Source organism: Haliotis asinina, chromosome 3 (genome assembly GCF_037392515.1).
Source record: "Haliotis asinina isolate JCU_RB_2024 chromosome 3, JCU_Hal_asi_v2, whole genome shotgun sequence".
Taxonomy (NCBI): domain Eukaryota; kingdom Metazoa; phylum Mollusca; class Gastropoda; order Lepetellida; family Haliotidae; genus Haliotis; species Haliotis asinina.
The window spans coordinates 8,077,435-8,102,586 of record NC_090282.1 but is presented as its reverse complement, the minus strand read 5'-3'; the positions used below and the strand labels follow the sequence as shown (position 1 = coordinate 8,102,586).

The 25,152-nt window shown below is 39.5% G+C and overlaps 1 protein-coding gene across 2 annotated transcripts in view; it reads right to left on the bottom strand.

Moving 5' to 3' along the window:
- Window positions 1–8,401: 8,401 nt before the first annotated feature.
- Window positions 8,402–25,152, bottom strand: part of LOC137279188 (uncharacterized) — a 30,810-nt gene continuing 14,059 nt past the window's right edge. For both annotated transcript variants that reach the window (XM_067811678.1, XM_067811677.1), the window contains exon 2: window positions 8,402–10,960. In XM_067811678.1, the coding sequence (XP_067667779.1) occupies window positions 9,649–10,938 (1,290 nt within the window). In that variant the 5' untranslated portion in view covers window positions 10,939–10,960 and the 3' untranslated portion in view covers window positions 8,402–9,648. The remainder of the gene's footprint in view (window positions 10,961–25,152) is intronic.

Below are 25,152 nucleotides of genomic sequence, written 5' to 3'. Positions count from 1 at the left end.
ACTGTCAATGAAGCCCGCCAACTTGATTGCCAAACGTAATGTCCCAAAGGGAGATGTGGAGCGCTAACAGTACTCAAGAGACGTGCTTTATTAGACACATAACAGTACGGAGGCGCGGTATGAATACACACCGGCGTGGAGCAACAGTTTCAATTAGGAATCGAATGAAAGCAGCTTGATGTTGGGCTCGTAGACCAGTTAAGAACCAATTGTTATATTCAAGAGCCTTGTCATTACCACCTGGGATGGTATCGGTGAGACTAGAACACTACTGCAACCAGCCGAGGAAAATGTGTGTGTAAGTGGGCACAACAGTCAGTCAACAATCACTCCAGATGCTGTTTTGTTTGCTGAGATCTGTCACTCTCTATATTCGATACACTGAATGCCTTTACCAGGAATGGCGGCCAAAGAGGCAAGACTAACATGCGGCACAGTTCGTTGTCGTGGTAATCAATGTCAGTAAACATTTGCCACTTGAGTTATAAATGACGACACGTCTCCCCATCACATGGTTACACTTGGTTTGCATTAACCATTTTAGATCACAGGTGGCGCAGTCACACGGCTGTGCTGAGTTGTATCCCTTGGACACTAATGATGCATGGTAAGTTCGAATGCTGATTAGCCCGGACCATATGTTGAGATTTGTCTGAAGCATGCTTGCAGGTGTCACCAGTTCCCCCATTAACATGTAGGGATCGAACGAATCTTGTCGTTCCATTTGAAACAAAATACACACACAGACTCACGCACGCATGATGACCTAGTCTACACGTGACCTATGGTGAGTGTGTGCTTTACGTATTGTGCCCGTGTGGGAAATGGAGCCTGGGTCTTCGGCGCGCGGCCTATGACAGACACACACATACGTGAATGACTGTCTGTCTGTCTGTCTCTGCATTAAAGAACAATCTTTTTGCCACGCACTCAGGAAAATGTATTTCCATGTCTGTTTTGCATGATAAGTTGTTTTAGAGCTGTATACAAACAGATATCTGTATTTGTTTCATATGCTTACAATGATACTGATATTTGTGGTTCTAAGTTCAGTTATGTCCACATGGAAGACGCACTGAGCAGAACACATTGATCACATCGACCTGCTATATTTGTAGAGCCTTGGAGAGACACCCGACTCTAAATCAATTGGGAAATACTTGCTGCTCTCGACCTTTGGCCATGTGGTTTCGCTAACTCAATGAATCAAAGGCTACTGCCTAAATCCTTTGTTCCATATCCCCGGCAAGTCGTTATTCAATATTCATGGCAAGTGGTTAGTTTAGAGGGCAAGATTACATTTACTCAAACGTGCATGTAGCCATATGGTGGTTCTGCCTCAGCTCGCAACACGGATAATTGTTTGAGAACCTACCTCGAATGTGCATGGCGGGAAACCAAACACCATACTAGGGTACTGCTTGCATGATTAGGCAACAATAAGCGCAGCACATACATCAAAGACCAACCATTTCGGTCACTGGTACGTCGTATGTGTCAGCCTATCTGCCATAACCTATGTTAAGTTTAGTCTGTCTCCATGAACCACATTTTTTCCCTACCTCTTACCTCCTACCTCCTTGCCTTCGTATGACATTGAATTGCCTTTATATGACATTGACTTGCCTTTGCATGACATTGACTTGACTTCGTATGACACTGACGTTTTGACCGAGGCCATCATTGGGGCTCAATACCCTTCACTTTTGAGTAGCACCTTGTGTTTGTACATACTGATAGTGAAAAACACATGCTTATGACATTGCTGGAACGGTGCCATGAATTCAGAATTTAGGAGGTACATGTCTTTCTGCTCTTGGGCGACGCATACTGACTATTTCAGCCAATACTGATTTTTAGAGACCCATTTATGTAAGTTTCATTTTTGCAGTTTGCGCCCTTCACAATCAGTGGAATGTGTTTTATTCCCCCGCGTTGAAGCATGCATTAATCGGTATGGAAACTGCTGTGACGCTTTCATCCTTTCCGTTATCACCAAAGGTGCGTTTTCAAATTTGCGATTGAGAATTAACGATACTGGGAATTGAAAATAAAGGTAATGAGAATGGGAACTGTTCTGTCGCCTCCATTCACTCTGCTATCACTAAAGATGCGTTTTGCGAATGAGAATTAAAAGCACTGAGAACTGAAATATATCAAGGCCTCAACTCAAGTTTTAACTGATCAGATTGTGTACAGGATTATATAACAATTCACTTGATTAATATGAATATCGACATTTTACCAATTAGAATCACGTACGCCACGGTCCTCGCCACCTCGACTGATTTGTGACACTGCTTGCTAAGTGTACTGATTTGATCATATACTGATAATGATTTAGGCACTTCTAATTACGTGAACCACATAAGGGGAATGGCAATCGGTCATCAAACGTCAGGGGCTTTCATTTCATCTTGTCTTCCAGGCCAGGCCAGATCACTATATCAAATGACAGCCTGTGTGCCAATGCCTTACTGCATCATACTCACCCTGTGACAACAGGGGGAGAGTGTTAAGAGACAAAACTAGTTTACGTTGCGGCACATTATGATCTGAATGCTTGTGTATGGTATTATGATTGCTCCAGAATGATTGCTTCGAGCATGTCCCATAAGCAGCTCGATTGTAAGTCGCGTACCACTTATAAAAACACAGGTGCATCACTTTGGAGTGAAACCATGCTTAAATCTGAACAGCCCTATCTTTGAGGTCGCTACACATTAACGCCAACAAAAAAATAAGAGCAGCTGCAAGACTGAATATGTTGTAACTATGTTTCTTTTTTTAATGATTTCCTGCACAAAACACGATGGAACACAATGCAAAAACATTATTGAAAGTAAAGTCACCCGTGTTTTATTGTCTACGGAAAACAGGAACGTCTTCTCTTAGACAGCTTATTGGAATCTTTGGTTAGGTGTGGGGAAGGTGGGCACAAACCAAGAGTACAGAACAGATATCCATTCCGTTAAGTAGATTATGTTAATATATATTTTAACACATGGTATTGCAACATGAAATGTCTTACTTACAGTTGTGTTTTAAATCCGGAACCAGGTGAACATGTTAATGTTTTGTCTAAAGGTGGTGACACGAGCGTGTTAAGTGGATTACTGTAGTAAAAGTACATTAACCTGGTACATGCTGAATGCCTCACAACTATGTTCAAGTTCAGTCTGTGTGTGATGATACGTATGAATTAAAGGTCACATGCAACCAAAACAAAAAAATCAAAACATAATTAAAACACTCTTATCACTTGTTCATGATGTATAAAATGCATTGGTGATTGTGAAAAAACAAATAAACAAAATTATAACGGATAGTAGCAAATCAAAAGAGCAATATTTCGTATTTGGGCTCACCTCCCTGGATACGAAGCAGCCGCGATACCGAAATCAATCAGGGCCGGTGGGTGTGCACTCATGTGTAACGACACTTTGTCATTGGCCACTGGTTCATTTGCCGCATGCCGGCTCTTTGTTTGTGGCTTATAAGCCCGGTAGATGTTAATTTCAAATTACAAATGGTCAGTAATTGAAGCTGTCCATTGCATATTGTCTTTAGAAGACAGGCAGGAAGACATACAGGTGTCATCATCCAGACATTGAGTTTTCTCTGTGACGGAGTCCGCTTATCACAATCAACATGTTTAATATGTAACGAGTAGATTATTCACTTGTTTATGTACACAACCAAGATTAGACATCTGCTCACGACCTCATATTCCGGGCAGGCATACTGTTTCAAGCTCCGCGAATCTACACACTGCGCATGCGCTATGGGCGCGGTGCAGCATAGCTTCTAAAACTACTTTTTTCACCAAGCGCGCGAGAGGGGGAGGGGGGATTAGTGAATCATTAGAAGTCCGATTTCTTTTCACTGCGGTTAACTTTATAGGTTGAATTGGCATTTTTGATGATTTGTTTCCGTACGTGCATACCGAAAGGTATAAGAATCTGCAAAGTTGTGTTTTACGTTGCATGTGACCTTTAAGTTTATTTCAAAAACTATTCGTAAGCAGCAAACCCACCACTTTGTACATCGATTACAAAGTTCAATCACTTTTCGCCTTTATGATAGGGCGAATATGAGAATGTATGTATAACTACGGTATGTCCTTTAAAGCAATTGCTCGGGGAATATATTTACACTTCATACACAGTTGTTAATAAGGCAAGTGCTAAGGGCAAGTAATGAGGTGAAGGATCGTCCATGTACGACCCAGGGTGACGTCAGAACGCGAAGACAGGACACTACTGAAACAAAATTAGGAGCCAAGCCACACGCCATGTTCTGAACCTCCACTGGTTAACGTTCCTACGGGGTTCTACGACAACAAATATACTCAACGTTCACACACGACTGGTGTTGGCCGAAATATGCAACTTCGTAAAGATTATTGGGGATGCTTAACTTTGTTTCAGTTGGACATCAACTAAATGCGAAGTTGAATTATTACAGTCTGGGAATGGAAACTGTTCGTGTTCAAGTATACAAATATTAACGTCACTGTTCCTTTGCCAGTTTCTTTCAAACTGTACTAATGTACTGTGTTTTGGGTTTTTTGTGTAGAATTGAAATCAGCATCTGAAATATAATTTCATGAAGTGTTTCAAACAACCGTTTGTTTGGTTTTTTTAACTATTGGATGTGTCTACATTTTTTACATGTCAGTATTGTACGTTTTATATAAATGTCACAACTGTGCCAAAGTGAAATGGAGGCTTAATTCTTTGCTAAAACGTGTATAAAAAACAATTTACCTTGGTCCCAACGTCATTAATATGCATGTAATCGAAACACAAATGGGTGTATGGGGACAGGCGTAATAGGACAGATGATTCGTAATCGTTGACTGTGTCAGAAGCGACAGCGCCGTTTAAACCGAGGAAACTTCATGCAATATTAACAACGAACGTGGCACAGCGCTGCATGAAGAATGGAATTCAATGATACAAGCTGACAATGAATATTTGATCCGGGATTGCCTAGAGTCGGGGCATAGAATCGTATTGACGCGATATAAATCAGTTTGACGTTTCATGGCAAATGACGTAATGGGCAGTAAGGGGTTTTGGCCAATCATCTGATATATTCTATGGTCATCTGACTTTCAACGACTAATGCTGATCTCAGTCAGATGTCTCTGTTACACTGTTAAATATGTTTTATCACTAAACCTTAAAATATTGAAAACAGGTCCAGTCAAAGTTTCGACAACAATAAATCCACCTAAATACATGACGCATTTTATGTACAGCAACATCTTTTACGTTTCAGAGATAATTCTTGTTCATTCATCAGGCCCATGTTGAATTGAATGTATCTTTCTTCAGAATTCGATGCTTCTTAACATTTTGTCGTATTTTAGTGGTTTTCCGGTATGGAGAATATCGATTTGTGTCCAGGAAAAATGGTGGTCTGGATATTTAGGCGGTGATCAGAAAGATTTCATGTCCTGTCTTTTTAAGAGAGGTCTTGTGTTTTAACTATTGAAATATTGCTATGGGTTGTGATGCCTCTGTTATGTTTTTGTCCACAGAGTTGCGTGATTTCTCATACACACATCCTCTAGGGTTGGGTTTGGGCAGCATTCACCTGATACGAGAGCAGGAATTAGCTTAAAAAACGTCGTAAACGATTGTTAAAGAAGTTGTTATGCACAAAACGTGTCATGTATTCATGTTAGTCCAACTTCTATAGGCCTCTCGAAAACGTCAGCAATTCTAGATATCAATTTTAAAGTTCATGCCACCCAATTCTATGTATGGATTCCCACAAATGTTGTAGTCAACACTGAGATCCTAACAACTTCTTAATTGATTAAACTGCCTGTGATTCAGCCTGTCCATATACATCCATTTACCAATACACCTTTCTCCAATAAAGACATTTTTAATCATTGTATCAGTTCCTGCATTCACATTGTCATCAGTCCTAACGCCAAATACATTTGTATCCTCGGCATATCCTTCAAGTTCATGCTCCATATTTTTCAGTTTAGCAACCATTTCTTGCAATAAGATTATTGGTTATTATCACCAACATGTCTGCATCTAGCAGAAATATATAGGGTGACGCTGAGATTCCCATTATACTTACCTTTTGAGATAACATAAACCGCGATGATAGGTGTCCATTATTAGGACAAGAATGGGACACTATCTAAACTAGTTTTTTTGCCGTTTCTCGAATTAGGTCCAAACCACATTTTTCCAATACCAAAGAGGTAAACAGTATAAAGGCAATATGCATTGGTAATGCATGATGTTTTATGCACGATATCCTATATCAGCCTAATATCTCAGCTAAAACAACTGCTGGGGATACATCTAGTTTGGTTTCATGTATGAACGTGTTACTGACTTCTTTATGCTGTTTGCTATACTTTTACGTATTCTGCAATTGAGCGATTTATTGATCACCGATTTTGATGGAGTTTTTAATCTTCAGACCGTATGGGAATAGAGATGATTTTGCTTCTGTTTAGTATTAGAATCATTAGTGTTACTTATACGTTTCAGCTTACCCATTGTTCAAACTCTGTGCAGAAAGAAAATGGAAAACTCTGCAAAGAATCCACCAGTATGTGCGTTCTTGTTATTTTTCAATCAACTACGTTTGTTCAATATATAACATATTACTATCATTGGTACTTTATCTAGGTGTACAGTGTAGTTTCATTTGTTCAGTTGGAAATATTTACTAATAGTTTATAACCTCTTCATCTACTTACTGGTGCAGTTTCGTTTTTCAGGATGGAAAAATATTTCTATACATATATATGGAGAGAGCGAGAGAGAGAGAGACGGTCGGACAGACAGACAGACAGACAGATAGATAGATGCGGCGGGTAAGATTCATTGTATAATCTTAAATTTACTAATATTCACTTCTTCTGCTTCATCTTTGCTTACATATGTTTGCTCTCTTAATGTTTGTTTTTCTCAGTAAAAACAGGTAAGAGTATTGATTTGCTTTCTTGAAAATATATTTCTAAAGGAAAGATACTTTTTTGTGTTCTGAGGTTATTTTTTCACTAGGTATTTCTTCGGACATTTTTTTCTCAATTTGTCTTGAGCACATTTATGTCACAATAGTCTATATTTGTTCCAGAAGAACCCCTTGCCCGTCTTTTAAGTTTATTTGGAAAGGTCAAAGATAAATGCACAGCTGTCAGATTTGTATCTCAGTGGAACTATCGAATCAAGAGTTACATGTAGAGTATTGTGGAGCAAAGCATTAGTAGCGTGAAAGACTAGTGCTTGGATTTCTCAGACCATGCATATGTCTTTGAATCTTGATCTTTTTCTATGAACAGATCAAAGCATTCTGGAGTTTCCTTCTCCAGTACGAAAGCATTATTGATGTAGGATTGGTTTCTAAGTGACAGCTGGATTGAGCACCAAGCTCCAGTTTTCGCATATAACCACTGATGTATATTCAAAATCTTCAGTAGTATTGAGTAACGTGTTAATCGGAAAGCCGATTAAACTCGATTTGCTCCTTTCAATATAAAAATGTACGTTAGAATCAACCTTTCACTGTTGATCTGCAAATGTAGAGCTGGCTGTTCATTCTTTTAGGGTGGTGTGGTAGCCTAGTGGTTAAATTAAAATCTTCTCTTGTGACTCCAAAAGCGAGGGTTCGAGTCTACACATGTGAAGCCCATTTGTGGTGTACACCACCTAGATATGTCTGGAATATTATTAGAAGTGGCGTGAAACCAAACTCACTCACTCACACTTTTTTCGTTTATTATTACCAACATAAACAGCAACGTCTGAGTTTGACGTGTAAAGTGGCATAATATACTTGGCCTTGGGACCCGTCGAGGTAAGGGTTAGAACTGGCCTTCATTAACCAGTCGCCTAAGGAATTTGTATCTGTATTTGCCATCTTGGAGAATAGTTATCCAGGTCCTGTATCTGTATTTACCATCTTGAAGAATAGTTATCCAAATCCTGTATCTGTATTTGTCATCTTGGAAAAAAATTATTCAGGTCCTATGTCTGTATTTGTCTTGTTTGAGAATAGTTATCCAGGTCCTGTATCTGTATTTGCCATCTTGGAGAATAGTTATCCAGATCCTGTATTTGTACTTGCCATCACGGGGAGTAGTTATCCAGATCCTGTGTCTGTGTTTGCCTTGTTGGAGAATAGTTATCCAATTGTCACAATATAAACATTAACTGTATTTAGTGAATCAAGGTCGAGGTGTAAAATAAACTTGCCACTATACACTTAGGTTTGAAGTCCGCATTCGCATCTCACTATTGGTTTACCAAGATTTGAGATGCTTTATCACTTTCGTCAGAGATTACGTTTCTTTTGCTTGTTTAATGAAGATTTAATCCAGCATTTTGATCTGAGTACATAAGGAAAAACCATTGTCTCGCATAGTTTTCCTTTATTATTTTATGTAAACACACAAAGACATTTAAGGCGGCTCTAAAGGTGTGGGCGACTCTACCCCATATCACCTACAACGGTAAGGTATAGTATCTCTACCGCCTACAACGTTATGGCGAGGCAACTTTACCGTCTACAACGTTAAAATGAGACAACTCTACCACACCCTGAAGTTAAGGTCTGGCAAATGTACCCCATACCACCTACAGCGATGAGGTGTGGCAGCTCTACTGTTTACCTCCTACAACGTTAAGGTTTTGAGCCGCAAACTGTACCGTAAACCACATACAAGGTTACGGCAAGGCAACTCTACCCAACGCCACCTACAACGTTAATGTGTGGCAACTCTACCGGTTATACGACGTTATGGTGAGACAAGTCTAACAGATACAATGTTGTGGTGAGACAACTCCATTGCCCGCAACGTTGTGGTGTGGACGAATATACTGCAAACACAACGTTAATGTGTGTAAGACGTCACCACACACGACATAACAAACAGCTTTACTGTGCGAAAGTGTTGTCCTGTTCTGAGGAAAGTAAGGTCATTGGAAATCCAGAATAATTCGTTCCTTGAAACATGTTCTTTACAAAGGGGTGATTGGAAAGCATGTACGGTGTTGCCCGCCGTTACAGTCTGCTCTAAGGCAGTCACAATGTATCACCACATACACCTAAAGGGTGGTGAAGTAGCCCAGTGGTCAAAGCGTTCGCTCATCACGACGAAGACCCGGGTTCGTTTCCCCACATGGGTACAATGTGTGAAACCCACTTCTGTTTTCCCCGCCGTGATGTTGTTGGAATATTGCTAAGACCAGCATAAAAATCAACTCACTCATCACTCACTCACTCCCCACATTTACGTTACTCTAAAGATCTAAACTGTAATTCTTTCAGCCACTCCCGCTCCGACTCGCCACTTCAAAATACCCTCACTTGCAAGCTATCTTCACACCTGTTAGTTTTCCTGTTATTTGTCCGCCTTAATCTTGTTAGTAACGTTTCCGTGACAGGAGATTCCGATGCTTGAAGGAGAGACAAGAACGACTCTGCCATTTCTAAGTCCACGTGACTGCAATCATGAAATAACTACATCATCTAAGCTGTATGTTCTGTACGTAAACATCGGAAAGGGGGTGGTGTAAATCCTGGCCTGGAAGGACTTTGAGATAATTGTTGTATCTGTAAGCTTGTTGGCTTTAAGAGTGTTCTGCATCAATAGCTGAAAGTTTATTCTCGATGATAATGCCTGTGAGGATAATCTCTTAGAAAAACAAGCTTTTGCATATTTTTCTGGGCCCTTGACTTGTTTCTGTTTGTGGGGAGTTGTTTGTCGTCACTGTGTATGTTTGAGCTTGTGGACTCCACGGGGACGTCCCGTTTATCAGAAGTCTGGCGCCCTTTCGGAACTGGTGCACATCGCAACTTCTCGGGAGGAATAAGAACAAATTTCTTGTCAGTGGGAGGAGTAGCCAGAGGGTCTTTGTCTATAGATTCCACATGTTTTACGTTTGGTGGAAACTGGTTTACATTGAAATTAGTGTATCTTGCACGTGCATCAGACTCATGGTGGATTTTTAGAGGTGGTAAAACAAATACATCATTTCGTTTTGCCTTTGACTGCTTTATGGCATTCAGTGATGCCACTGAAGGGTGGGTTTCTTGGTTGAAGGTAAACTGTTCCTCTAGTATCTCGCCAGCACCGAAACCATCCCCTTCTGGAATTACGCCCAGGTCGGGGCTTTGCAGTTGCATGCGTTTAGCCCTCCGAGGTCGATATCTGGCTATGCTTCTCGTGTGTCGTTTCACACTTGAGGACAAAATTGTCTCCGCTTTCGCAAGGTCAGTAACGTTGTTGACTTTATGCGACTGTGGCGGAGGATCGCCGACTAATGGAGCGTCCAAATGAGCGGAAATCTGATTAGTGTCTTCACCTAAAGAACATTTCCCACAGTCGCTAGGTCTTCCTGAATTATCCGATGGATCATTATACTCTGTTCTGTCTGTAGGAATCCCCCGCGGAACACATTTTAATGATTTGTCATCTTCCCACAGTGATCCCTTACAAGTAAAACTGTAATCTATGATTTCATGGAGATCGGACGCACTGACAAAACTTATTCGAAGGTTCCTAGGTGCGAGATGTTTCTGTCTTCGTTTGGGAAGTGTTCGAGCTGATTTAGGTTTACCTCTTTTGTCGTGCAACGTTTTCTTCCGTCTGTCTATTAGTTCATTCAATGACAACGCCTTCCGTCGACTACTGGGGATGTGTGCATTCTGGGGATCAAAATGCGCGTGATCTTCACGTGGTGTCAGGTGATATCTATTGTCCTTTCTCTCCAGTGTCAGTTTGTGCATGTGATCGGAGTAGAGCAGCATAGAGTCCTTAACTGGACTGCGCCTTACAGTTATACTCGGAAGGACATAGTTTTTCGTGTCAGGGCCTTTCGTTAGTTCCTTCTTTGCTTGTGTGCTGACCCTCGGAGACATCTCCTCCACAGTCTCACCATAGGACGACATCAGGATACCGGTATAGTACAGCCTGAAATGACAAGTACAACTGACTGAATGTGGATATGAAAAACAAAATAAAATGACGAAAGTACATGCGACAAAGCCCTTCCCAGATTCATTAGAAGTTGTCCTACAGCCAGATTTCGCTGAGTCAGTCCAGCTATTGCAGAAACGTGTGGGGTTTTTATTTTTGATCATTATGAAATATTGATCCCAAATGTTCGTGAACAAATTAAAGCATTCAGTCCTCCGGTGGTAGCGGTCAAGACACATGCAAAGGCATGTGGGGTTTTTATCTGTAATATTAGACCGAAACATATGGTTAAATGAGATAACGGAATTGCATCAGTCATATATCTTTTACCAATGACGCGTTTTATATGGGAATGTCAGCACCTCTACCATTAAAAACAAAAGCATTGAAGAAATTAATTGGATGAGTAATTTTCTAGGTGTTTCATTTTCCCGTGTTGTCAACTTGATCATCCTGGCGCGATAGCATGTGACATGGAAACGGAGGACAGCATGTGATATGGAAACGGAGGACAGCATGTGACATGGAAACGGAGGACAGCATGTGACGTGGAAACGGAGGACAAATACGAAAACTGAACTTGATGGATATTTTACTAAAATAAATGACGTGAACTTCCTTTACCATTGTGAAGCTAACGATCCCTCAATTAACGAATGACTAGAATAAGCAATGGATCCGCATTGTTACTGAATGCCTCCCACCTTGCAGCCATTCAGCTCCATCGATTTATAACCTCTTAAACTCTCAGTCTACATCAAATATGTATCCGCCTGGCGTATGACACTCATAGCAATTATGTCTGTCTTCTTCATGTTGTTTAGTACCCAGTACATCGTGTATTCACCATGATCACTCTCCCCAACAACGCTTCACTATATTAATACCCACGATAATGGGGACATAATCATTCCAATAAGTCTCCCTCGCCCTGGGTTGCAATGGTATATGTGTATGTCTGTGTAGACGGCCATACCAAGTATGAAGAGCATTGGGCCGCAGTTTATTGAATCAAAGAGTAACGGTAATCTGGACAAGCCTTCCATTGTCTTTTCTACGTATTGTAGTTACAATCATTTTCTTCTTCCAAATAGAATATGTGTGGAATTTATTCGGAAAAGACAGACTGTTCGAGAAATTACTGCAGAATATTTGATTAGCCTCTGGTCTCGGCAACAAGAAAACTAAATATAAAAATAATTCGTTGGATATCGTGACAGTATGTGTATTATGAGACTGAAGACAAAATCTGCTTCATAAATATTGCATGTTTTTAAAAAGTTGTTGAGAATATGTCCTGTTTCCATGGGAACTATCTGGTTCCCATCAGGATTTTATCGGTCCCCAAGGATGACTCCCTGATACGATGAGCTATAAGAATCTTTTGCGTATCTGAATTATTCATTCTTTTGAAGGAGAGTCTTTGACTATTTAAATGCGCTAACGGCACGGGACACTACATACTTGACCAACGTTGAGAAAAATATATCTGTACCTGTTCCCAGCTTGCTGCTTGATGATAGGAAATTCTGATATTATGCGATAAGTGTTTGCTGTGATTATTAACAAAAGTAATACATAACCCTACTGCGCAGATTTTATATGGTGCATGTCTGGAAGTAACTGACTGCGGTACAAACACAGCAAACTCGAGGCCAAACAACAGATTAATCCAGGTATCTAAACCGTACAGAGTTGTGTCCCTTAGACGAGTAATGCCTGCTGGTAGTGACTCTCCTGATCCGTTGCTTTGGGCTGTGAGCTGACACGGTGTCATGTGAATAAAATCCTATCATCGGCCATAAAGTCCAATTTGTTCAATCACACATACAGGCGTGTTGGAATATAAAGACACACACAATGTACAATAGAAGGCCATGTGATTTAGTTGCAACCTAAAGACATTAGACGGTGGTATTGTCACAGGAAAACATTTAGGTATCATGGATCAACCATTACAAAAGCCCAGCTACATCATCGAGCTATTGTTTTAACATTACGCATCACTGTCATCATTCATAACATCATGCATATTCATCGATCATCACATATCACTATATACCATGATAAATCATACACAAGTATATGTGACTGTGTGTCGGTGCACTCGAGAGTTGTTTGCTTGATAACGCAGCACTCATTAATATTCCAGTCATACTGCATGTACATGCAACTCGAAAAGACAATCCAGTGATTGATATAATGAGCATCCATCTACGTAACTGGGATGATGCAAAATGCATCAGCCAGACATTACACATCCTCACCACCCGATCCCTTCAGTCGCCTATAAGACCAATTGTAATCCTGAAGGTAATGGGCAGAATAGGGCATAAATACTTTACCACTGTGTAAGTGCACCATGAAACAGGCAATAATTCTAGTTGAGCGGGGTTGAACTTCACATCACCATTTGGCAAACCATAAAGTGATTAGATCAAGTTTGCATTCAGGGTTTGTATTAAAAACATATTACTCAACCATTTAAATGAAAATATCATACCACCAAATACAAAAGCAAGCAATTCGTTATTCTCTTTACAAAGTTACAATTAATAGTAAAGGTCAACTTCCCTTAGGTAGCTTACAATAATTCCAGGACTAAACATAGTTCAACTACTAACCACGATCACAATCGATAACGTTAGATGTATATCAAATTACTCTGTATACAATGCAGATGTATTATCAAGCAAACAAGCAAGCAAACTCTTAAAAGTCAAATGACAGTATTTCCCCACCTGGAATGCATTATATTCAATACCACTGAAAGCAGCGGTATGCCTTCAACACGTGTCATCCTGTTTATGTTGTTCTTTACAACAAAACCAAGCTTGACAGATTCGATCAATTACACGACTCTCTAATGAAGGATGAACATTACTGATTGCGGTTAAATTTAACCCAGACAGACACCACACCAACCATTATATATCACATCCGCCATTAAGTATCGCGAGGCACAAGGTCACACAAGTACCATCCATCATGATTCATCACTTCCGGTCGATCTGCTCAACTCACCTGTTCTCTGAGAGGTGTACGTTTCTGATGCACACACACTGCTATGTATCACTATATCAACGATTATTCAAGGAAAACGTTGTCAGTGCAGTTTGAAATGATAGCGAGGTGAATGTGTAAAGTTCCTCGCATGTGAGCTTCCTCGGACACATAGTGTTGATGTAGTAACTGTTAAACCCGTTGGAAGGGAAACAAAAGCGACAAACCCTTTTCCACACACTAAGATGTAGACATATGTTTTAAACATGGGAGGGGCGTTTTTATCGTTTTAGTGTCTAATGGAGATGCCACAGTATGTCACATTAATGCGATGCAATGTGCGTTGCAATAAGCCGATAGAAAAGTATACTTTATGTTGTCAGGTTGGCAACTGTGCACATTTTCGTGTTAATGTAACGCACAATTTAGTTCCAGGTGCCAGTTCAGTTTAGAATCTAACACATTCCTACACATGTTTAAGGATAAACTTTTACTGGTGTCAGTTTTTGTATTATGAGGAACGTAACGCTGGAAGAACACAGTGATATGTATCGGATTAAACTGGTAACATCAGAGGTCTGATGTTCATTCAGTCTGCTGTTGAAAAGTCCAAGGGTTTCTCCAGAGTATCGGTGGTCTCAGCTGCATGTGCTAGTTACATCCTTAGGGACTTGGATCGCTGATTGCCTGCCACCATCAGACTTGCTGCTATCTAGCGTGCCGTCATCTGATGAAGGAACCATATGCATATACTCCGAACCGTTGTGTTCCTCAAAGCAAGTAAGTTGACATCTGCAGCTTTTCACCCCTGTATCATTTCTGACAGCCATTCAAAGGCAAAAACTCAAAGGCAATAACATGCTTTGCTTGTGTTCAATAGTGCTGTCACAAGTCCATTGCACTATTCCCACATCGGCTCAACTACTCTTTAATTAAAAGCGTCCATTGAGCTTTTCCACGTATATCATAAGCAAGTGATTGTGAATGACTATCAAACAGTGATGACACCAGGTGTTCGCGAAAAGGTAAGCGTACCCTGTCCAGACAATTTAAAAGGTCGATAAACATGTTCAACTGAAAAACAGGCGTACGTGGCACACGTCATCTACGGAAACACATTGGACAACACCCACGGAGGAGTCAGGCTTAGAAATGTCATAAACCAAACTATAAAGTGTGGAAACTTCTTCTCAGATCTTAAATGGTGCAGCAGTGATCAATCTGACGATCCCTTATATCTTCTTTGTGAGAACATGCACCCAAAGTCCGTAGTCCTGCCATATTAACGTCCCGGAAGTTGTTTTTTTTTCAGTTTTTGATATGTCTTAAAGAACAGGCGTATGTTAAATTATATGAGCGGCTTATTACATACAGTGCCATATATTGCATATACTCGCATGTCATTGCAAACGAAAGTGTAGTTTATTTCCCTTTTCTCGTATGACACCTGGCATTAGATTGGAGGATATATTTACATGAAAACATTCTGAACTACGTTACTGGAGAAGACCTAAAACACACACGTACACTGTGGAACTTCCAAATGTTTCACCACCGAGACGATTATGGGGTGGTAGCGTCACTGGAACGACTATCAAACATGCCATATGTCTTTGTGAATGTGGTGACGAGTTACGTTGGTCCTTACTTGGAGTCATCTTACAGTCACATGATAGCCCTACATTACGGGTCCGTGTTCTGTGTTGTCCTCTCACAAACACAGGGCATTCTACATTCCATAGAGTCCATATGTACATATCTTTACATGTATTATTCAGTTTATCTTTGAAATCCCTGAACCATTCGCCAGTCAAAGTACTATGTTTTTTCTATATTAGTTCTTACAAAGTCTATGTACTTCACTGTAGTAAAGGGTTTGCTTACGCGTGTGTGTGCGTGGATGTGAGTGTGCGTGCATGCGTTAATGTGGCGTCTATTCATTCATCTATTTGTGTAACTTGCTGTCGGCTCGTCAGTGAACCAATATCCAATTGCATTATCCATATATCAATGTATCTACGTTTATTTGAATTTGTCATCGATCATTGTATACTGACATTGGATGTAAACCGTTAAAAAAAACTCGAACAAGTTTATTTGTTTACATATTTCACCACACAAGACCTCTATTCGGGACGGATGTTCTCAAAGACACACTGTTTCCTTCTATTTCAAAATTCATTGACTGATTGCATGACAATTGTCCATTCACATTAACGGTCACTCCTTCATCCCGAAACATGGAGTGTCCATAACTAGTTACACGTCTATTCACCAGTGTAATTCAACTGTCTAACTAAATAAATGTCCAACACTTGTACTATATATCCTGCCTTGGGTTTGTGTACGCCTACCAACCAATCTATCTATTCACCCAGCCAGTTCGATATCTGTCTTACCAATAGTCTTCAGTTCATATCATCAACCCATTTCTCTATTCAGTTCTGCGTGTGTCTACCCACAAGTTTCGTGTACATGTAAGCTGGTCAAACTCAGCAAGCCATATCTTAAACGAGTGAAAACGTTTGTACAAGATTAATATTATATCTATAACTACGTACGCTCTAGAGTTCATTGATAATGGCCTTCTTATCAATATTCCAACAAGAAAATGGCGAGCTGTAAGTAATGTGAAGTTGAACCAGACAAACCACAGATTGTGAGAAGAGTTTTATGGTGACATAAATATACCTTGCCTGATCACTGATATAAGAATGGTATCACAAGATGGCGTTGCTGGGGTCCTTCTCTAACCTTGAATCCGAACAAGGACGACATATCATTTTATTCGCTTTACCGATTGTCGATGGAATGTGAACATATATCCAAAGATCTATCGACCTCTATAGATGCCCATCTATTTATATGCCTTCATATGATTGTGTTTACTACCTGATTGTAGGAAACAGTATCAGGCTGTAAGGTAATCTCGGTGTTGATCTTACCCTACGGGTCTCCCACTCCGCCGTAACCTGTAAGCCTAATCTCTGGTGCCATAGACAATCACACACCGTGTAATGTGTGCACCACCCGCTGAGGAAGGGGTAACTCTATACCTGCTTGTGTGTCTTTTTCCAATATTCCTCTGGCTTCATTGACACACTTATGTTATATTTCATGATCTCAACACTTACTCTACAAAAGTTTTTTATCAGCGCACCCAGTAGTATTGCACGGGTATTGTCGCTCAGTTTGTGACTGCCAAGCCAATTAAGTTTCATTCTATCCGTCCCTTTTGTGTAAAACCTAAAGCAATATGGCTGTTGGTATATGGCAAAATGTGATACCATTCTTTAAAAGCAAACAGTGTTTACGTCTGAATACAATTATCGAGACTATATAAGTATTTTCATTTACCTTCGGATATGAAGTCCAGTCAGTTCTATTTAATATAGTTCGTGTTATCAAGCCTTTTGTCAATATCACTGGGTTTTTGATCGAGTAAACAGTCAATACCATAAGGTTCACATTGTGTGTATAGTCAGTTTCATACGGTTCACAGCGTGCATATTATCAGTACCATTGGGTTCTGGTTGTTCATATAGTGAGTATCATATGTCTGCTTTTAGCCATTATCATCGGGTATATGTTCTGTATATAGTCAGTATCATAGTCTTTGTGTTCTGTATATAGTCAATATCATAGGATTTGTGTTCTGTATATAGTCAGTATCATAGCCTTTATGTTCTGCATATAGTCAATATCATAGGGTTTGTGTTCTGTGTACGGTCAGTATCATAGGGTTTGTGTTGTGTATATAGTCAGTATCATGAGGGTTATGTCCTATATGTAATAAGTATCATAGACTTCATGTTATGTATATAGTCAGTATCACATGGTCTATGTTGTGTACATAGTAAGTATCTTTATCTTCTGTATATAGTCATTTTCATTGGGTTTATGCTATGGATATAGTCAGTATCACAGGTTTTAAGTTATGTATGTAGGACCCGGCTCATGTTCTGTACATAGTCAGTATCACAGGTTTTAAGTTATGTATGTAGGACCCGGCTCATGTTCTGTACATAGTCAGTATCATAGGTTTTAAGTTATGTATGTAGGACCCGGCTCATGTTCTGTACATAGTCAGTATCATAGGTTTTAAGTTATGTATGTAGGACCTGGCTCATGTTCTGTACATAGTCAGTATCACAGGTTTTAAGTTATGTATGTAGGACCCGGCTCATGTTCTGTACATAGTCAGTATCACAGGTTTTAAGTTATGTATGTAGGACCCGGCTCATGTTCTGTACATAGTCAGTATCACAGGTTTTAAGTTATGTATGTAGGACCCGGCTCATGTTCTGTACATAGTCAGTATCACAGGTTTTAAGTTATGTATGTAGGACCCGGCTCATGTTCTGTACATAGTCAGTATCACAGGTTTTAAGTTATGTATGTAGGACCCGGCTCATGTTCTGTACATAGTCAGTATCACAGGTTTTAAGTTATGTATGTAGGACCCGGCTCATGTTCTGTACATAGTCAGTATCACAGGTTTTAAGTTATGTATGTAGGACCCGGCTCATGTTCTGTACATAGTCAGTATCATAGGTTTTAAGTTATGTATGTAGGACCCGGCTCATGTTCTGTACATAGTCAGTATCATAGGTTTTAAGTTATGTATGTAGGACCCGGCTCATGTTCTGTACATAGTCAGTATCATAGGTTTTAAGTTATGTATGTAGGACCCGGCTCATGTTCTGTACATAGTCAGTATCACAGGTTTTAAGTTATGTATGTAGGACCCGGCTCATGTTCTGTACATAGTCAGTATCACAGGTTTTAAGTTATGTATGTAGGACCCGGCTCATGTTCTGTACATAGTCAGTATCACAGGTTTTAAGTTATGTATGTAGGACCCGGCTCATGTTCTGTACATAGTCAGTATCACAGGTTTTAAGTTATGTATGTAGGACCCGGCTCATGTTCTGTACATAGTCAGTATCATAGGTTTTAAGTTATGTATGTAGGACCTGGCTCATGTTCTGTACATAGTCAGTATCACAGGTTTTAAGTTATGTATGTAGGACCCGGCTCATGTTCTGTACATAGTCAGTATCACAGGTTTTAAGTTATGTATGTAGGACCCGGCTCATGTTCTGTACATAGTCAGTATCATAGGTTTTAAGTTATGTATGTAGGACCCGGCTCATGTTCTGTACATAGTCAGTATCATAGGTTTTAAGTTATGTATGTAGGACCCGGCTCATGTTCTGTACATAGTCAGTATCATAGGTTTTAAGTTATGTATGTAGGACCCGGCTCATGTTCTGTACATAGTCAGTATCACAGGTTTTAAGTTATGTATGTAGGACCCGGCTCATGTTCTGTACATAGTCAGTATCACAGGTTTTAAGTTATGTATGTAGGACCCGGCTCATGTTCTGTACATAGTCAGTATCACAGGTTTTAAGTTATGTATGTAGGACCCGGCTCATGTTCTGTACATAGTCAGTATCACAGGTTTTAAGTTATGTATGTAGGACCCGGCTCATGTTCTGTACATAGTCAGTATCACAGGTTTTAAGTTATGTATGTAGGACCCGGCTCATGTTCTGTACATAGTCAGTATCATAGGTTTTAAGTTATGTATGTAGGACCCGGCTCATGTTCTGTACATAGTCAGTATCATAGGTTTTAAGTTATGTATGTAGGACCCGGCTCATGTTCTGTACATAGTCAGTATCATAGGTTTTAAGTTATGTATGTAGGACCCGGCTCATGTTCTGTACATAGTCAGTATCATAGGTTTTAAGTTATGTATGTAGGACCCGGCTCATGTTCTGTACATAGTCAGTATCACAGGTTTTAAGTTATGTATGTAGGACCCGGCTCATGTTCTGTACATAGTCAGTATCACAGGTTTTAAGTTATGTATGTAGGACCCGGCTCATGTTCTGTACATAGTCAGTATCACAGGTTTTAAGTTATGTATGTAGTACCCGGCTCATGTTCTGTACATAGTCAGTATCACAGGTTTTAAGTTATGTATGTAGGACCCGGCTCATGTTCTGTACATAGTCAGTATCATAGGTTTTAAGTTATGTATGTAGGACCCGGCTCATGTTCTGTACATAGTCAGTATCATAGGTTTTAAGTTATGTATGTAGGACCTGGCTCATGTTCTGTACATAGTCAGTATCATAGGTTTTAAGTTATGTATGTAGTACCCGGCTCATGTTCTGTACATAGTCAGTATCACAGGTTTTAAGTTATGTATGTAGTACCCGGCTCATGTTCTGTACATAGTCAGTATCACAGGTTTTAAGTTATGTATGTAGGACCCGGCTCATGTTCTGTACATAGTCAGTATCATAGGTTTTAAGTTATGTATGTAGGACCCGGCTCATGTTCTGTACACAGTCAGTATCATAGGTTTTAAGTTATGTATGTAGGACCTGGCTCATGTTCTGTACATAGTCAGTATCATAGGTTTTAAGTTATGTATGTAGGACCCGGCTCATGTTCTGTACATAGTCAGTATCATAGGTTTTAAGTTATGTATGTAGGACCCGGCTCATGTTCTGTACATAGTCAGTATCACAGGTTTTAAGTTATGTATGTAGGACCCGGCTCATGTTCTGTACATAGTCAGTATCACAGGTTTTAAGTTATGTATGTAGGACCCGGCTCATGTTCTGTACATAGTCAGTATCACAGGTTTTAAGTTATGTATGTAGGACCCGGCTCATGTTCTGTACATAGTCAGTATCACAGGTTTTAAGTTATGTATGTAGGACCCGGCTCATGTTCTGTACATAGTCAGTATCACAGGTTTTAAGTTATGTATGTAGGACCCGGCTCATGTTCTGTACATAGTCAGTATCATAGGATTTAAGTTATGTATGTAGGATCCGGCTCATGTTCTGTACATAGTCAGTATCGTAGGTTTTAAGTTATGTATGTAGGATCCGCCTCATGTTCTGTACATAGTCAGTATCATAGGTTTTAAGTTATGTATGTAGGACCCGGCTCATGTTCTGTACATAGTCAGTATCACAGGTTTTAAGTTATGTATGTAGGACCCGGCTCATGTTCTGTACATAGTCAGTATCACAGGTTTTAAGTTATGTATGTAGGACCCGGCTCATGTTCTGTACATAGTCAGTATCACAGGTTTTAAGTTATGTATGTAGGACCCGGCTCATGTTCTGTACATAGTCAGTATCACAGGTTTTAAGTTATGTATGTAGGACCCGGCTCATGTTCTGTACATAGTCAGTATCACAGGTTTTAAGTTATGTATGTAGGACCCGGCTCATGTTCTGTACATAGTCAGTATCACAGGTTTTAAGTTATGTATGTAGGACCCGGCTCATGTTCTGTACATAGTCAGTATCACAGGTTTTAAGTTATGTATGTAGGACCCGGCTCATGTTCTGTACATAGTCAGTATCATAGGTTTTAGGTTTTGTATGTAGGACCCGGCTCATGTTCTGTACATAGTCAGTATCATAGGTTTTAAGTTATGTATGTAGGACCCGGCTCATGTTCTGTACATAGTCAGTATCACAGGTTTTAAGTTATGTATGTAGGACCCGGCTCATGTTCTGTACATAGTCAGTATCACAGGTTTTAAGTTATGTATGTAGGACCCGGCTCATGTTCTGTACATAGTCAGTATCACAGGTTTTAAGTTATGTATGTAGGACCCGGCTCATGTTCTGTACATAGTCAGTATCATAGGATTTAAGTTATGTATGTAGGATCCGGCTCATGTTCTGTACATAGTCAGTATCGTAGGTTTTAAGTTATGTATGTAGGATCCGCCTCATGTTCTGTACATAGTCAGTATCATAGGTTTTAAGTTATGTATGTAGGACCCGGCTCATGTTCTGTACATAGTCAGTATCACAGGTTTTAAGTTATGTATGTAGGACCCGGCTCATGTTCTGTACATAGTCAGTATCACAGGTTTTAAGTTATGTATGTAGGACCCGGCTCATGTTCTGTACATAGTCAGTATCACAGGTTTTAAGTTATGTATGTAGGACCCGGCTCATGTTCTGTACATAGTCAGTATCACAGGTTTTAAGTTATGTATGTAGGACCCGGCTCATGTTCTGTACATAGTCAGTATCACAGGTTTTAAGTTATGTATGTAGGACCCGGCTCATGTTCTGTACATAGTCAGTATCACAGGTTTTAAGTTATGTATGTAGGACCCGGCTCATGTTCTGTACATAGTCAGTATCACAGGTTTTAAGTTATGTATGTAGGACCCGGCTCATGTTCTGTACATAGTCAGTATCATAGGTTTTAGGTTTTGTATGTAGGACCCGGCTCATGTTCTGTACATAGTCAGTATCATAGGTTTTAAGTTATGTATGTAGGACCCGGCTCATGTTCTGTACATAGTCAGTATCATAGGTTTTAAGTTATGTATGTAGGACCCGGCTCATGTTCTGTACATAGTCAGTATCACAGGTTTTAAGTTATGTATGTAGTACCCGGCTCATGTTCTGTACATAGTCAGTATCACAGGTTTTAAGTTATGTATGTAGTACCCGGCTCATGTTCTGTACATAGTCAGTATCATAGGTTTTAAGTTATGTATGTAGTACCCGGCTCATGTTCTGTACATAGTCAGTATCACAGGTTTTAAGTTATGTATGTAGGATCCGGCTCATGTTCTGTACATAGTCAGTGTCATAGGTTTTAAGTTATGTATGTAGGACCCGGCTCATGTTCTGTACATAGTCAGTATCACGGGTTTTAAGTTATGTATGTAGGATCCGGCTCATGTTCTGTACATAGTCAGTGTCATAGGTTTTAAGTTATGTATGTAGGACCCGGCTCATGTTCTGTACATAGTCAGTGTCATAGGTTTTAAGTTATGTATGTAGGACCCGGCTCATGTTCTGTACATAGTCAGTATCATAGGTTTTAAGTTATGTATGTAGGACCCGGCTCATGTTCTGTACATAGTCAGTATCATAGGTTTTAAGTTATGTATGTAGGACCCGGCTCATGTTCTGTACATAGTCAGTGTCACAGGTTTTAAGTTATGTATGTAGGACCCGGCTCATGTTCTGTACATAGTCAGTATCACAGGTTTTAAGTTATGTATGTAGGACCCGGCTCATGTTCTGTACATAGTCAGTATCATAGGTTTTAAGCTATGTATGTAGGACCTGGCTCATGTTCTGTACATAGTCAGTATCATAGGTTTTAAGTTATGTATGTAGGACCCGGCTCATGTTCTGTACATAGTCAGTATCATAGGTTTTAAGTTATGTATGTAGGACCCGGCTCATGTTCTGTACATAGTCAGTATCATAGGTTTTAAGTTATGTATGTAGGACCCGGCTCATGTTCTGTACATAGTCAGTATCATAGGTTTTAAGTTATGTATGTAGGACCCGGCTCATGTTCTGTACATAGTCAGTATCACAGGTTTTAAGTTATGTATGTAGGACCCGGCTCATGTTCTGTACATAGTCAGTATCATAGGTTTTAAGCTATGTATGTAGGACCTGGCTCATGTTCTGTACATAGTCAGTATCATAGGTTTTAAGTTATGTATGTAGGACCCGGCTCATGTTCTGTACATAGTCAGTATCATAGGTTTTAAGTTATGTATGTAGGACCCGGCTCATGTTCTGTACATAGTCAGTATCATAGGTTTTAAGTTATGTATGTAGTACCCGGCTCATGTTCTGTACATAGTCAGTATCACAGGTTTTAAGTTATGTATGTAGTACCCGGCTCATGTTCTGTACATAGTCAGTATCATAGGTTTTAAGTTATGTATGTAGGACCCGGCTCATGTTCTGTACATAGTCAGTATCATAGGTTTTAAGTTGTGTATGTAGGACCCGGCTCATGTTCTGTACATAGTCAGTATCACAGGTTTTAAGTTATGTATGTAGGACCCGGCTCATGTTCTGTACATAGTCAGTATCATAGGTTTTAAGTTATGTATGTAGGACCCGGCTCATGTTCTGTACATTGTCAGTATCATAGGTTTTAAGTTATGTATGTAGGACCCGGCTCATGTTCTGTACATAGTCAGTATGAACAGCATTGACTGGGTTCAAGACTAGAAGTATTTAGTTTTGATCAGTGTGAGTTTCCTGTCATCATGTATATAGTTGGTAGTATATAGTTCGTGCTATCATATGTGGTTCATGCTATCATATGCGTAGTAAACCTTATTTGATACGTGTTCTCGTGTGCATGGCCAAATTACGCTTGTGCTTAATCTATACAGTCAATCATTTGTGGCAATATGTTGTGTTCAGTCAGCCTTCATCGTAACATCACCATTAACTATTGCATTCATGTGTGACAGTCATGTTTTCTAGCCAACTCATCTGGTAATATTATTGTGTTCTGGTGAAAAGATATGGTAATATCACGAAGTGTGATTGTCTAAACATGTGGTAGTAATATTATGCTTTCAAGTCAACACGTGTGTTCTACTCTAAACGTGTGGTGATATAGGTATGTGTTCTACTTTATACAAGTGATATAATTATGTTCCTGTCGATACGCCTGGTAATATAATTATGTGTTTTACTCTATAGATCTGATTATATAATTATAATGTGATCTAATCCCTACATCTGGTAATATAACTAAGTGTTCTACTCTGTACATCTGGTAATATAATTATGTCTTTTACTCTACACACCTGGTAATATAATTAAAACGTATTCTAGTCCATACATCTTGTAATACTCTATACATTTGGTAATATAATTATAATGACTTCTAGTCCATACATCTAGTAATATAATTATGTTCTAGTCCACACATTTGGTAATATAAATATTATGTGTTCTAGTCCATACATCTTGTAATATAACTAATTGTTCTACTCTATACATCTGGTAATATAACTAAGTGTTCTACTCTCTACAGGTACTAATGTAATTATAATGTGTTTTAGTCCATACACCTGGTAATACAATTATGTGTTCTACTCTATACATCTGGTAGTATAATTATAATGTGTTTTAGTCCATACACCTGGTAATACAATTATGTGTTCTACTCTATACATCTGGTAGTATAATTATAATGTGTTTTAGTCCATACACCTGGTAATACAATTATGTGTTCTACTCTATACATCTGGTAGTATAATTATAATGTGTTTTAGTCCATACACCTGGTAATACAATTATGTGTTCTACTCTATACATCTGGTAGTATAATTATAATGTGTTTTAGTC